General features: G+C 36.2%; 1 protein-coding gene across 2 annotated transcripts in view; it reads right to left on the reverse strand.

Annotated features, from left to right (window-relative positions):
- Nucleotides 1–2065: 2065 nt before the first annotated feature.
- LOC115210583 overlaps nt 2066–17075 on the reverse strand; it is a 28537-nt gene continuing 13527 nt past the window's right edge. For both annotated transcript variants that reach the window (XM_036502666.1, XM_036502667.1), the window contains 9 exons: nt 16995–17017; nt 14333–14364; nt 13177–13234; nt 10089–10185; nt 9765–9876; nt 8132–8174; nt 7234–7304; nt 5226–5334; nt 2066–2680 (listed from right to left, as the gene is read on the reverse strand). In XM_036502666.1, coding sequence (XP_036358559.1) covers nt 2474–2680; nt 5226–5334; nt 7234–7304; nt 8132–8174; nt 9765–9876; nt 10089–10185; nt 13177–13234; nt 14333–14364; nt 16995–17017 — 752 coding nt within the window. In that variant the 3' untranslated portion in view covers nt 2066–2473. The remainder of the gene's footprint in view (nt 2681–5225; nt 5335–7233; nt 7305–8131; nt 8175–9764; nt 9877–10088; nt 10186–13176; nt 13235–14332; nt 14365–16994; nt 17018–17075) is intronic.

Raw genomic sequence — 17075 nt, forward strand, 5'->3', positions numbered from 1 at the left:
AAATAACGATAATGTGGCTGCAATGTGTGTGTGTGTGTGTGAGTGCGCACGCGCGCGTATGTATGTATGTATGTATGTATGTATGTATGTATATATATATATATATATATACACACACACACACGTATATGTGTGTCTGTGTGTATATATGAATTCATATATACACACAAATACGTATATATATGTACTGGCTGTATGTTCATATGTGTGTGTGTGTGTGCTAGTGTGTGTGTGTGTGTGTGTGTGTGTGTGTGTGTGTGTGTGTGTGAGTGCGTGTGTCTGTGCGTGTGCAGAAATAGTCAGTGTGTGTTATTTAAGCACGTATGTTTTGAGTTTCATTCGATAGGTACAACAGTCTGTGTTAGGTAATAAAATATATAAAAATTACTGGTTTACCTAATAAATGATGTTGTAGTTGTTTTTGTAGAAGTAGTAGAAGTAGTAGTAGTAGCATCAGCTGCAGTAGTAGTAATAGTAGTATTAAGGGCTGTTATTGTTTAACCCTAGGTTAGCCCTGATTCCCCAATCCTACGATCAGAGAAGTTCCAGTCATCGTCATTTCGACTTTTATTCCGACACTATCTATCTACTTATCTGTCTGTCTACCTACCTACTTATCTATCTACCTACCTGTCTGTCTGTCTGTCTATCTACCTACCTACCTACCTACCTACTTATCTGTCTGTCTGTCTATCCACCTACCTGTCTGTCTGTCTACCTACCTACGTACCTGTCTGTCTATCTATCTATCGATCTATCAATCTATCTATCTATATGTCTATCTGTCTGTCTGTCTGTTTGTATATCTGTCTGTCTAATCGGTTAGTTGTTCGTGAGTCTGAAAAAAAGCACTCTCAAAAAATTTCTTTTGAGCAGTAATATTTTATGTAGTTGTTAGTTATTGCCGGTCAGAAAATTACCATTGGTTTCACGCCTATTATGCTCTTATCAATATAGGCGACTCGTCAGACCTGCTGGTTGAAAGCAAATAACCTCTTTACTAATGGAGGTAAGAATATAGTTTTAGTCAGCCAGGGTTGTGAAATAAAAATAATCTGAATCGAAATTGTTCGAGGCGAAAACCCCTACTGGGCAAGATAGAGTTATTTCCCTTTGACCGGTTCGAGTTGTGTCAGAAAAGGCTAAGCTTATGTACGATTTCCGTTTAGTTATCAGCAAGCGAGAAGTTCCACGTTCCAAAAAGAATTTTCTCTCATAAGGGCACCGACTAAATATTTCACTTTTAGAATTTGAAAAGTAAATATTTTGGAATTTGTCATGCAAATATTTTAGGATCCTTGCCACCTCGGTCAAGCAAAGTTTGCATTGTCTACTTCCGTTGAGGTATGGTCCAGGCTGTTCCAGGAACTTCCATTTTATCCCGAGTGGGGTCCCTTCTTTTAAACGCTATATGTAGTTGGCCCAAAACGTAACGTTGTAACTTTGGATTCATTAATGTCACATTGTGTAAAGTAAATCATTACTCCTCTACTTCCATGCCTTTTTAAAACTGTAGCGGAACTAAGTTGGATAGAAACAGTTCATTTTCTTCCACAATAGGAACGCATTATTAGTTTGGTATCACGACTGTTTCTGCAAAACCATTAAAATAGAGGAATGCAGAAACTTCTAAATGATTGGTTGTAGGTATGATGTAGCAGGGCATGCATAAGGGGATAGTTTCCGTCACTCACTTAGATGTCTCTGCTGAGTCAAAGGTGAAGTACATGTGTCGACAAGGACAGCTGGCCCAGAACTGGTGGAGATCTGATCATTCAGCTGATCAAAATACTAAGAATCTAGTCCAAATATTTATAGCAGAGTAATCTCCGCTAAAGGCACACATCGATCAAGAGACGGCATTAAACCTGGTGGTATGCGGTACCGTCCTGGGGTATTTTCTACGTCATATACAACGGGGCTACATTGGGCAACGCCTCACCAGGCATATGAAGATCCAGAGCCAAGCAGCAATACAAAAGCATATAGTTAAAAGTAACCTAACGCAAAAAAAGAACTCAAAATACATTGTAAAGTTTATATATATTTATTAAAATCAAGGATATCATACTTTTTCCACTCAAAGTTTTTCCAAATTTTCTGATTAATTTCAAAGCATTTGATGATGCATGACTAAAAGGACTCAACATCAATGAGCATATGAGCAACAAACGGCGCCCAGTACTTTTAAATATCCTAACTATCAGTTTATTTTAGACTCATTGATGAGTGTGTTTTCTGTGAAGTCGACCACGTGAAACCTTTAAATGTAAGGAAATAATGCTGTCTATATATATAATGTTCAATACATTCAAATATCCGGCTTCGCGTCCTCTTTGTGACACAGCACAATATTTATATACATACTAGCACCCCTCTGTACTCGGACACACACACACACACACACACACACACACACACACACCACGTCTGTTAGAAAATCATGTGGAATTTCTGTAAAAAGGGACGATTATTACGTCTGTTCACCGATCCACATATATCGATCTGTTCTGATGTTCAGCTGGTTCAAATTATTTTCCAATGGTTTCGTACTTGCAATAAAACCACCCCAGTCTAGTTTTATACGAGGTTTTTGCATGCATTGACCGGATGTGACGTATGGCGGTAGTTTCAAGCGACGGAAGTCATCAGTGTATTTACCTGTATTTGCTTTATATGCCTGTAAAAAGAGGTGAGAGAAAGGGAAATTAATAAGTTTTAGGGTACAGATATTTTGTTGTATAAATACTCGCATTCGAATAAATATGCACACACTTCCTGTATTGGAGCTGGCAGAAACGTTAGCACGCCGGGTGAAATGCTCAGCAGCATTTCGTCTGTCGCTACGTTCTGAGTTCAAATTCCGCCGAGGTCGACTTTGCCTCGCATCCTTTCGGGGTCGATTAAATAAGTACCAGTTACGCACTGGGGCCGATATAATCGACTTAATCCGTATGTCTGTCCTTGTTTGTACTCTCTGTGTTTAGCCCCTTGTGGGTAGTAAAGAAATAGGTATATTGAAGACATCATGAAAATGAAAAAAAAAACCCCGGACGTGTGTGTATAACTCATTGAGCGAAGACGACATTGAAATGTTGGTATTAATGGCAAATAATATTTGTTTCAGTAGTGCAACTCTAAAATATAAGCTAATACAAATATTAAAATTTTAAAATCAATTGAAGTTGCTAATTTATTAAGGGAGGCTATTCCCGAATATTTCACAAGCATTAGTTCCCTTGTTTGTAGTTAATGAATGTCTCAATACGAACATAATTGAATTTAAAAGATTGTGGTTTCTTGTTAACATAGTTTATATTCAGGCAATGTATTTTCGGTGGCTTAATCAAGAGGAGTCCAAATCAAACTATAGCCAAGTGAAGATTTGAACTCTGAACAGGAATTTCATAGATTGCAAATTTTATGGATTATCTGAAGGTTTTTTCATTCTTTTACACCATTTGATAATTCCTCGTCTCTCAGCGAGTATCTCGCCTCTCAGTAGAGTATCTGCTTATGCCTACACAGATCACCACCGCTCTAATAACATTGTTATGCTTACATAATGTTTTTATAATGAAACTAATGTTAATCATGCCGTATCCGTATTACTTAAACCGGTGAATTGTACCTCTGTATCTATCGGTGATGAATACCTCGGTGAACTTAGCCTTTTAAAAATGAAATTTCTTGTTTGAGCTCAGCACATTGTCAGTGACTGGGTATGAAGCAGCGACATTTTGGTTGGCTAGTTGTTCAGTTAGCTGCACTATTCAATATTCAAATTGAATTTGATTTTTAATGTGGCTGTTACGGCGAGAAAAAATTTCTATGAAAACGCATACCAAGTATGACTGCTTATGTCTAAAATATAAGATTGCAAATTATTGGGTGAATAAGCTTCTGAAAATCACCAGAAAGGCCAGCAACTCGAATCATATTATGGACAAAGGATCGAACTTGTATTTAACACACTCAACTCTGAAAATAGACCAGTCTGTCTTTCTCAGAGCAGGATCAACTTACTGTTGTCAGCAAACAGTTGTAGCGTTGTAAAATTGTCAAGCCATTCGTTGACTAGTAGTGTTGAGTAGCTTGGAGAAGAATAGATTCCACCAGTTTCACTTGTTCTTGGTTCACTTGCTACGCACTACATGAAGACAAAATCTTCAATGGAATTTCCATAATCCAATAAGATACCCACCATTAAAAAAATCCTTTTATTTATATGTTAGGTTAGACTTTACATAAATCTCGGTCATCCTCGGAAACTATTACGAGTAATATTGTCAGAATATTAGATAATTATAATATTGCTGAATGTTTAGACTAAAATGATCTGTACTCTTATGGATTTGATCTCACTAGTGCTGAGCTAGTAACCTTTTTTTTTTATACCCGTGACTATCTTATTCTCTACCTCCATTTTTAGATGGAGAACGAATCAACAATGGAACACCACACAGTTACTCGATTAGCTAAAAATTGCAACGAAAGTATAGTTTTTACAAAAATAAGGTCGTTGGAGAAAGTAGTTCTAGATATACTACGTTTGAATGAAGAAGACAAGATGAAGTATTTTTGATTATAGGTTTGTTTCATTAGACCTAGTCTGAAGCTAAGTAGCAATATTTATGTGTGAAAATAAATGATAAATTGTGATATAAATGTATTTCCTAGTAAAATTAGCCACGGAAAATTTTTAACAAACATTGTAAACCACATACAAATAAAAGCCAGCCGACTGATTGCCAAAGCCCCACTCATCAATACAGTCTATTTTTAAGCTTACAGTTCCCCTGTCTCTTGTCTGCCTTTCAAATGATTATGCTACTCCTTGGATCTAACTAGTTGAATACAGCTTCCACCTAAGCGCACTGTCACACCGATCTCCTTTTCTTCTCGTCTACCACATTGTCTCTCCGCCCCCTCGATTCTTCACTAACCCTATATTTATCTTTCTTCCCTCTCAGAACGTCATCACTCTCTAATTACCTTCTTTCCCGTGTTTTTCCTGCAGATGTCGACCGAATCAATCTGATCTATCTTTTTTAGAGAGCCTGCTGAGTTTGTGACCACTGTTCTTTCTGCCTAACAAATTAAAAACATTTTATTCTAAAATATTAGCAACTGAAACTAGATCGTAAATACTAATTACCGACAATCTGCTGTCACACCATAGTACTTATTCATACTTATTACGATATAATTAGATGAATATTTACATGTTCAGCCTCATAAATTTCACTGAGCGTTTTCTGGAGAGGCAGATATGGATCTGGTTGGAAGATCGTGCTGTTTACAGGTACGGTGCGAAATTGCAGCAAGCCCCACCTTTTAAAATTTTAAAAAGACATGTATTGTTACTCAACGATAGAAATGTTTAATTATAACATAACAGAATAGTGTAGTTAATTCATCTGACATCAATATGATATAGTATAGCTTACAAAAGAAGGTAAAAAGTTCAACATTTCTTAATACATCCATCGTCCGCTGCATAAATCTGCACACGCATGCGCATCCGCACAAACAAAAGAAGAAACGTTAAAATGTTCGTAAAATAAAAACGAATTATTAGTGACAGGAGCAATATTAATACCAAAAGATAATCTTGATATCCAATTTAATATAAATGTTTTGTTACAACACCAGATACTATGTTATTAGCCTTGAGAGATTCTCTCAAATAGACGCTTGGTGCATAAACGTACACGCATAGATGCGTACAGATGAGAATCGTCTGTCATGGCGTCCTTGACAGACGATTCTGTTTTTATGCACCAAGCGCCTATATGAGATGACCTCTCAAGGCTAATAACTTAGTATTCTGTGTTCTAACAAAACATCCATAAAATAAGATTAGGTCATGTAACGCAAAGATTGGTGGGGGTGGGCGGATTCTGATGTTTTGGGTACAATTCGTCTTTGAAGAAATGAGAAGAATGTGAGACACGAGGAATAAGAACATATTTCTTATTTCTTCAAAGAAGAACCATGCCTAATCAACAGAACTCATCACTCATTCACTCATCGAAGTATAAAAATTTTCTTTTATTTTGTGAAGTACAGAGTGTAGTTGTAAAATTAATGAACGATAACTAACTAAACATCGTTTTACAATTAATTAGGTGTCTATAATAGACGGTCGACTCGTAGAATCGGTAGAGCAACATAAAAATTGTCTTGTGAAATTTACGAATGTTACTTTTAGTGCAGAATTCAAATCGTACAGGACGCAGGAGTTGCTATGTGGTTAACAGATTCGCTTCGCAATAACGAAATTTCGGCATTGTGCAGCACCCTAGGAAAATTGCACCCCACTCTAACCTCGGGTTTATCGAAAACTTGTGAATGAAATTTGGTTGACAGAAACTGTGTAGGTATCTGTTGGAAAGACCTTTTCTGTTTTGGTGTGGTGGATTTAATCTATCTATCTATCTATCTATCTCCCTAAGGAGCCTAGATGTCACTACTTGGGCCCTGGACTCCTACGCGAAGACCTTTCCTTTGAAATGATTGTAGCTAGATCTTCAGTATAAGGATAACTTCCTCCCTTACTCCTACCAACTAGTCTAGGAAACCCTGGCAAGGCTCATGGGTCTGCTCTTTATCTGCTGATATTACTTAAAAAAATTCCACCGAGTCGACTTTGTCTTTCACCCTTCCGTTGTCGATAAGATAAGGTAGCAGACAAATGCTGAGTCTTTGTGCTCATTCCAGATATCAATACTTAATTAAGTACTCAATTGTGATTAATTATTCATCGATATTTAAAAATGTTTTTACGGTCATAGACACTTTGCTGAGTATTGTGCGGTCGAATGCACAATAGATTCGTCAATGCATGCCTGAGGTTATGACATACCGAAAATATTTAATTTACTCGGTCTCTGCATATTTTAAATGGAAACCTTTGAGACTAATAGGAGCTGCAGTACCTCCACTCTCGAGTTCATCTTCGATTTCGGTCTGCACTGCATTCGTGTGAAGTGCTGAGTGAGCCCTTACAGGCTGCTTGGCTGCGTCAAAGGATGTCAATTGTAATCATGAAGAACAGTTTGTCAAGTGTCCATTTCTGCCTTACTGACATCGTATGAAATACCAAATGAAGAAAACAGCAACAGGAAGAAAACAGAGAGAGAGAGAGAGAGAGAGAGAGAGAGAGAGAGAGAGAGAGAGAGAGAGAGAGAGAGAGAGAGAGAGAGAGAGAGAGAGAGAGAGAGAGATTACCTGTTAGGTAGATGGATGTTACTAACTTCCGGCGAATTCCAAACCCACCAATCAGTGTCTCCGTTGAATTTCTGAAATTATTTTGAATGACTCAAATTTTATTGGTTAAAATTCAAATGCAGAAAATACACATCTGTCTAACAACCACATTGTAATTGAGTCATGATAACTATTCAAAGCTGTTAGATAAACTTTAGTTTTAATTTGTGATACGCTACATTATAAAGTGTTGAAAGATTTCGTAGAATCGATTCAGTTTAAAAAAAAAATATTTGACATTTTAAAGTATACAAAATAATTGTATCCCCACTTAACGTAGAGGTTATGTTAGAACAAACTATACTGTAGTAGTTATCATGAGAGAAACTCTTATATTGGCTTTGGCGCGAAATACACTCTTGTTTATATCGCTAGTGGGGAGATAACTCCCCGCCAGCGCCGAGACCACCTGATCTCGTAATTTTGATCTTCCTTGGTCTTGCCAATGATGTTCGTTAAAGACAGCAGCGATTCATCTCCGCCAGTGATATATAGAATAACAGCGCCAGAACAGGCGCTGGTGTCACAATCAACCAGTGAGCTTGTTAAAAATGTTTGTTAGTGACAGAAGCAGTATTAAAACCGAGAGGTAATATTTATTTGCACTTAAATGTGGATGTTCTGTTAGGACAAACTAGCTAATCGCGGCACCACCAAAATATATTCATTTGCTCTAAAGTCCATTGCTAGTAAAAAAAAAATGCTAACTACTACTGGTTCGAGGGATTTTTCTCTGCTAATTCAATGAAGTTGAATGACCAAATATGCAGAGGCTATCTCGCTGTGCAGTTACTGTACATATTTGTTCCATTGCTATAAAAAAAAAAAGAAAAAAAAAAGAAGTTATCTCACGTCTCACCTTTTCATATTTGTTGCCGACAACTTCAACTTCCCAGTTCGATCTTTCATCAGAAGACATAATATGCGATACAAAAGTAACAAACGTTAGTATAAAAAGACACGAAAGAAATTAAACGTTATAATAAATTATAGTAAACATTCAAGCAGTCATTTTAAAATTATAGTTATACTGTTATACCAAATCGGCTGGTAGTAAGATGACATCAGACAAACTGAGCGCTCGGTAGCCTACTGCCGTTGATACAATCTCCATCGTCGTGGTTTCATCTGTGCCATGGAATTAGGCCAGAATCAATCAAGTTATAGGGGTTAGGAGACCGTGGTGAAGTTCTCCCAACTTCAATTTCTCAAACACAAGTCCGGGATCGATGAGAAAAGTCTAACGGTAACAGGTTCAATAAACACTGGAAGCCTCAAGGATCATTCTTGCATCTTTAATGTTGAAGGAGCGATGGTCGACATTTCAATGAACTGAAATAGAATTAGAATTTCGGTCTGACATTCATAACCGAACGGAGGCCTACTCTTTCTTTCAGTCATTTGACTGTGGCCATGCTGGAGCACCACCTTTAGTCGAGCAGATCGACCCCAGGACTTATTCTTTGGATGCCTAGTACTTATTCTATCGGTCTCTTTTACCGAACCGCTAAGTCACGGGGACGTAAATACACCACCATCGGTTGTTAAGCGATGTTGGGTGGGGGGACAAACACAGACACACAAACATATACACACACATACACACATACATACACACACACACACACACACACACACATACATACATACATACATACATATGACGGGCTTCTTTCAGTTTCCGTCTACCAAATCCACTCACAAGGCTTTGGTCGGCCTGAGGCTATAGTAGAAGGCACTTGCCTAAGGTGTCACGCAGTAGGACTGAACCCGGAACCATGTGGTTGGTTAGCAAGCTACTTACCACACAGCCACTCCTACGCCTCTTTAGATTCTGGGCCGATCACCTCGAATAATGAAAGGGGATCATAAAAAAAACTTAAATAAATAGGGAACTGATTGATAGCTTATGAATAATGACTTACGTTTGAAAATTATTGAATAATTAGTGTGTTAATTTTATCTTACCTAACAAAGTTAGCCTGCCATATATCCAAGTCATTCGGTGGATCATTTGATCGTTCTGTACCGGCTGTGAGTTGTTTGAAAGGTAGAGCCATTTCAACCTGCCAAAACTTGTCTTTTTTTTCCGAGGGAAAAAAATCAATAAATTAAATATTTTAACCATGTTATTTTACACACACACACCACACACACACACACATACATACATACATACATACATATGACGGGCTTCTTTCAGTTTCCGTCTACCAAATCCACTCACAAGGCTTTGGTCGGCCTGAGGCTATAGTAGAAGGCACTTGCCTAAGGTGTCACGCAGTAGGACTGAACCCGGAACCATGTGGTTGGTTAGCAAGCTACTTACCACACAGCCACTCCTACGCCTCTTTAGATTCTGGGCCGATCACCTCGAATAATGAAAGGGGATCATAAAAAAACTTAAATAAATAGGGAACTGATTGATAGCTTATGAATAATGACTTACGTTTGAAAATTATTGAATAATTAGTGTGTTAATTTTATCTTACCTAACAAAGTTAGCCTGCCATATATCCAAGTCATTCGGTGGATCATTTGATCGTTCTGTACCGGCTGTGAGTTGTTTGAAAGGTAGAGCCATTTCAACCTGCCAAAACTTGTCTTTTTTTTCCGAGGGAAAAAAATCAATAAATTAAATATTTTAACCATGTTATTTTACACACACACACACACACACACACACAACCCGAAGCTATACAGAAGGCATTTTTACCATGGTACCGTTCAGTGGGATCAAACACATAACTACGAAGCTGAATTCTTAACAACATCGTTTTTACTACACTCCTATGATTTAAAAAATATATACTCACTGGGAATTTTAGGGTTGTTAACTGGTCCATCTATGTAGACAGCTCGTAAAAGATTACTTTCCCAGAGGAAAAGTGGTTCACCGTCATTCAAATATGGCTGAAAATACAGAAAGTAGAAATTAATACTTGATATGTCTGAAGCAGATTTTCAAAGGAAGTTTCATTATTTTCAGCTCGTTTATTTCCTGGAAAATTATTAGTATCCATTTTGAAAGCTTCCAGATTGACCCAAATATCAAGAAGTTTGCAAATGCCCTGACTGACAAACACAACAACTTCGTTAATTTTTGTTCTACTGTGTAGATTCACTTCAATAGTCCGGATTACTAGACATGCATTCTTCATCTCACTCACTTTCTGAGTGTGAAGATAAGATAGACGTTTAAGGAGTTTCTGAAATGGAAGGTCTATCATTATGATGGACTGGTAGTAGACCTGAGGTTAGAGTATTGCAGTTTTAGAGTCTTGCAAAAATAGCAATTATTATAGTGTTCTATGGGCTCTCTCATTGCTATGAGTGTTGCAGAACGTATGAACTTTCAGCGGAAATTAATTCACATTATTAAACATCTTCAACAGAAACTGCAACATAAATTGGAGATAAAAAACATCGCGTATCTCGACGGTCTTGTTTGCAAGTATAATATGGATAGTAAGCTTTTCTTATTTTTGAGATAATTTTACAGTTTTGTGATCTATGGCTGGGGATAAATTGTTTATATATGTGACAAAAATCTTCAGGGTTATTAATGCAATTTCCAGGCATTTTAAACGGGTCAACATAGCTCTAACATACAATCGCAAAATTTAACGGAAAAGTATTTTTTTAACTTCGTTTTTGGATTTGGTTTGCAAGATTCTTTATATGAGTTCGGGTGTTGAAGCATATATTCTGTTGTGTCTGGGGAGAGTCATTTTCTTTTTGTGCCTTATAATGTAACACACTCACCTGTAAAATTTCCACTTATTTCTTATTTTTATTTTCCTAAAGTTTTCGTTGCGCCTTGTAACCTTTTCAATAGTCATGACTATTGAAAAGGTTGCAAGACGCAACGAAAATTTTAGGAAAATAAAAATATGTGGAAATTTTACCGGTGAGTCTGTTACATTATAAGGTACAAAAAGAAAATGACTCTCCCCAAACACAACAGAGTATTTTTTAACATAAGAATAATAGACTTACAAAAGACTCTTGATTCAACTGAGGACTGATTGCATGAATGATTTTGTTTATATGAATATCATGATTTATGCTACACTAGTTTTTACTGGGATGAGGCAATACTTGTAATGTATGATGTAATCAATACTTGGTGCAACTTTGGCGCGTGGTCTACAAGGGAGATTACTTTAGGTTACTTTTAAAATTATTTTGTACATACTTAGCATTGTAAATGTATGCTTTCAAGATTCTTACTATTTTAATAAAAAGAAAACCATATAATAATTAAAATAAACGCGTAGATCACCAACCAAAGTAAATTCGCTCACGTAGATCACACGGAAAGTAGCACTAACCCAAAGCAAACTAAAAAGTAACTTAAAGTAATTCTCCTTAGTAATTCTCCTTTACATTGTAGATCACACGCTAAAGTTGCACATTTCTTTTCTTATGAAAAGGTGTGAATTTAGTGCTGGTTTCTTGTAAAAATGCTATTGCCTTCGTCTCGTTGCTGATCACGTAAATATCTTTACCCAACGTTTTACGGGGTTTTTAGAAATTGAAAAGTAAACTAAAAAGTAACCGAAAGTAATGTCCATTCTGCCGTACATATATAGAAAAATTGAGAAGGGACATAACTCTGTACCTAAAAATGTCTAGATTAGCTAATGTTGCCAAACGAGTGCGATTTTTGTGATTAGTGCAACCCGAAACTAATAAAGATTTTAATGCATGCAACTTCTACTGAAACAGAAGTTATCAAAAATATGAAGCTCTAAGTCACATGACTCTTTAATCATAACATTTTGGTCAGCATTTTAATAAAATGCTTTCATCATTTTCCTCGCAATTATATTGTTGATTCTTGCGTAAGATCTACATTTATCCTAATATGGAGTACAAAATTTATTTAGATCCGTCCATTTTCAATTGGAAGAAATTTGAAGAATTTTTGGTCAAAAAGCCTCTTACTGAAATCATCATCCTCTCAATGGAATGTGAAATTAATTCTGTATCTTCTTCGTTTCTTATTTCTTTTATTGCCCACAAGGAACTAAACATAGAGGAGACAAACAAGGGAAGACAAACGGATTAAGTCGATTACATCGACCCCAGTGCGTAACTAATACTTAATTTATCGATTCCGAGAGGATTAAAGGCAAAGTCGACCTCGGCGGAATTTGAACTCAGAACGTAACGGCAGACGAAATACCTATTTCTTTACTACCCACAAGGGGTTAAACACAAAGAGGACAAACAAGGACAGACAAACGGATTAAGTCAATTACATCGACCCCAGCGCGAAACTGGTACTTAATTTATCGACCTCGAAAGGATGAAAGGCAAAGTCGACCTCGGTGGAATTTGAACTCAGAACGTAACGGCAGACGAAATACCGCTAAGTATTTCGCCCGGCGTGCTAACGTTTCTGCCAGCTCGCCGCCTTTAGTTCCTCTTCGTTTCTCCTGTTATCACAAGGCTCTATGTTCAGCTGGTTACACTTTAATAATAAACTCGATACTTCAAAAAACCCCAAAATGATTCTCTGCGCAACCGCTCGACTCGCTAAAAAAAATAGCAGGTTACTCTACCTAAAACTACACTAATCGCTTTTAGAAAAGAATGTATAAATAAGACGGTCTCAGACGTAGCATGTCTGAATAAAGGACGTGATTGTCACAAATAAAACTGTTGATAGTTCACATCGATCGGAAATTCTTTTTGATTAAATCACAACATAATACTTTACAATACATATATTGTTGTTGCCTCTCTCTTGTCGGTTAAGTCATCCTTTCAAGACTCAAAAAAAATCAAAATAATAAAATAAGTATATTCTCTTGTATTTTACATATTGCTTTATATTGATACTATGTGCCTATATAACAGAATTAAAATCTGAGCAAATGAGTGAGTTACACGAACCTTTGAAATCATTGAATCGGAGACCGTTCCGAGTGCATTTATCACAATTTCTTTGTATCTATAAATAAAAAAATAAAAAAAAAAAAAAATAAATAAATAAATAAATAAATAAACAAAATTTGTTTCAAAATGTAATTCCTTCTTCGGAAATACAAACAAAAAAAATATATATGGTGAGCTGAGGGAAGAATCGAAGTTAACATTTCGGTTCCTTCGTCAGCATAGAAATAATAGTTAGCATTTCAATCTTTATGTAAACCCTTTTCAGATTGAAGAATAAGGGTAAGGTCACAGGAGGAGAGAAAACTCCTTAATGAAGAATCCAAATCAGGTTGTGAACTTAGAAACCTGAATAATAATAATTTTGAAAATAGTTGTCAAATAGAGAGTTAAATTCAATAGAGAGTTAATTCAATTTTGTAAGGTGTAAGTGGAAGGTGCATGATACCGCAGAAGAATTTATTGTTAGTGTCTCGATTAAATTAATTCTATGGAACTTAGAGGTTTGATAGGGAAAAATCAACTCTGAAAGGAATTTGAATTCAGAACGATGCAAAATTTAGTCTGGAAGGAAGGCATATTATTTAATTTACAGCTTTACCGAGTTATGGTATACAGGAGAGAGTGCTAACCTGTGTTGTTTACTGCTTATGTTTACACCACCTTATTGACCTGCTCTGAGATAGTAAACAACAACAATTGTAGAAACGATGTCACTGGGTACAGCTAGACTTATCTTCGTCAGGAATAGTAAAATTACTTCAGTGCCTTGTGGATAACATGGTTATCATGACAGAGGGAAGTAGGGACACGGTCGAACTGATAATGTACTGGACTGACAACTGATGTGCTGTGAATTCATTTTCGCTGCTGTTTCGTTGTAGAAACTTAATCTAATTTAGTCTGAAGAGGAACGGAGGGCCCATGACACTTTTTCAGGGCCTTTGAGATTTGAGAAGAAGGGAGAAAGTTATTCTTAGACTGAAAACCTGTCCTGAAAGCTTGTAGAAATGGAATATCCTACGGATATTTTCTAAACAATGCAGATTATATGAAATTACTTCGATCCAGAGTCAAACCTGGTTCGTGATCTCAATTCTCCAGGAAATTTATCTAATATTCTATGCTTATGCCAGAAAAAATGTAAGATTCTTACTTGTGGTTGCTTCGTTCTGTATCCAGCAATAGCTGTCAAAAAAAAAATCATATTAAATGATAAATCAAAACGGTTAAATAATGAGAAATTCAAGAAGTAATTAGAATTATGTTGTCCGTTTCACAACAGAAAAAAAATGTATTGATTTGTAGAAAAATTGCAGACATTGTGACATTCAGTAAATTCTTCGTAAGTTGAGATAAACACACGGATGCAATTCCCAACTAAAACCTCTCACCATTCTTACGAAAACGAAGACAAGAGAGAATGTCAAAATAGGAGTTATCCATTCTAAATGCTTTAATTTTGGAATACAACTCGCAACTGAGTATATCTAAGTGGATGCCTCATTTGCTTGATATGAGATCCATACATCTCTCATATTTATTTAGTTGGTATGAAGTAATAGTAAAAGACTAAGTGGTATAACAAAAAACAAAACGGCCTTATAAAAGAAATTTTAAATTTTCTCAGCTAAGTTTTCGGTTCATAAATTTAGTGATATTTAAGAAATACCTCGATGTGTTAAGTAAGTGAGAAGTACGAGTCGTCCTGGTCATGTACTTCTCTGTTAGAGATTTGATAATCAAGAAACATCACTGGTGACACTCAAGTCTAAAGCCATAAAAAATTAAACGTCTGGTTAATATATATTATTTTCTTACTGACTCGATGACAAGCATTTAACCCAGTATTTAATTTTATCGGTCCTGTTGGAAGTGAAATAGCTTAAATATACAAGTGTAGGATGTTGAAATACAAAACGGTAACTCTCGAATTCGTTACCGGCAAATATCGATTCCGGCGATCGTATCTCAGTTCTTTCCTGGGTACGAACCTGGAATCGATGATAAAGCAGAGATATGTAGTTCTTGTGGATACTTTATGAGAGATAGATAAATAGAGAGAGAGAGAGAGAGAGAGAGGAGAGAGGGGGAAAAGAGAGAGGGAGAGAGATAAGAGAGCTAAAGTGGAAATGGATGTGGATGAATGATGACCACAGTCATTTCTCACATTTCAAAACCCTACAAATAGTGGTCGACTGAATGAATTCCGGTGCATCTCGACATCTGTTTTAAAATCAACTCTGGTGTGTTCCAAACTTAGAACGCTGTAAGACGAAACTAATTCTATAAGAATTTCAAGATTGCTCCTCTACTGTTTTTATGGTTGATATTCCTTTAGATGTGAGGTAAACAATGAGAATGAACAAGAGAATTTGCACAACATATCTGAAAATGTCAAATTATTGAAAATAATAAGAATTGAACAAACATTTGAGTACTTGTAAATTACTAGAAAATTGGCCGAATCTAGTGATTAATTGCTTGACCGACGACTAATCAAGCGATTGATTAGTTAATTGGTTAAATGATTTACTAGTTGAATAAAAATAATTTTAAAAATTGAACTAGAACCAGTGCGTATGTTAGTACAATGACCCCCACCAAATTCAATAAAATCAGTTTATTGAAATACTAGCAGTATCGCCCGGCGTTGCGCGGGTTTGTTTCGACCCTTTAGAATTAGAATTTTTGAAAAGTAAAATTTTTGCATTATGTAGCTTGTTATTCTCTTTAAGTGAACATTTTTCTGGTTGAAATACACCGAAAAATAGCGACACAGTAGTCAAAAAATCGTAAAAAATAGGGATTTTCATAGAAAAAAAGCACCTTTTTGATGTAAATAATTTTTGGTCTTAACATGGTCCGATTTAAATTTTTTCTTCTACGGAAGGAAGAGCAAGCCTTCTTCTATCATACTTTCAATTTTGGTCAACTTGCGCCGCAGGGTCTCGGAGGAGATAGAGTTAGTTAAAGGCTACCAAACCTGCCATACACAGACAACTTCAGCTTTATATATAGAGAGATTTTAGAATTTTTGTATAAAACAAAGTATCGTTTGAAGATGAATTCTGATGAAGTCACAGCTTCGGCCAAAAAAGGAAGGAAGCAATTGGTACATTAAGACCGATCAATGAACGTTGGCACCATAGCTAATTCAGTTCTTACAATTCTGTTGTAAGACCATGAAATGTTGTGCGACAACAAACCACTGATTACAAAGTATTCGTTTCTTACTTCGGAATACGGCAACTTGTCATAGAAATATCTGCAGTTAAAACGATCTCATTAACTTAATTTTACACGACTTATTGAACTGGGGGAGTTTCAACCATAATAATAAAAAAAAGAACTAAACATCAGTCATGTTCAAAATATTGGTTTCTTTTCAACTTTATACAAAGATCTTATCTACCAGGGAAAGAAATGGGATGATTTGACATTCATGCATTTCCAAGAGCAAGGAAACAAACTTGTCAGCAGCTAGATGGTGAAACCCTATTAGAATTGCATCTTGTCTGAAACTAAAATCTTAATTTCTTCAATCTCTACAAAATCAGTAATATAAAGGATTACTTTCAAATTTTAGCACAAGGTCAGTAATTGCGAGGGAAGAGATAAGTTAATTATCTCGGCCCTGAAAGCATGAAAAGCAAAGCGGAACTTGAACACAGAACGTAAAGACGGTCGAAATGCCGCTAAGCGTTGTGCCCGACGTGCTAACGATTCTGTCAGCTCGTCGCCTTTTCAATAACGTAAAATATTCCCCTAAAATTGAGACGAACATAATTTTGTAATAAAACTGTTTTCCAACTTACCTGAAAAGCATTATCTTGATAGACTAAAAATATAAGAACAAAAAGAACATAATCAGAATTTACCTGCTCACAAGGGGCTAT

This window comes from Octopus sinensis, linkage group LG4 (genome assembly GCF_006345805.1).
Source record: "Octopus sinensis linkage group LG4, ASM634580v1, whole genome shotgun sequence".
Classification (NCBI taxonomy): Eukaryota; Metazoa; Mollusca; class Cephalopoda; order Octopoda; family Octopodidae; genus Octopus; species Octopus sinensis.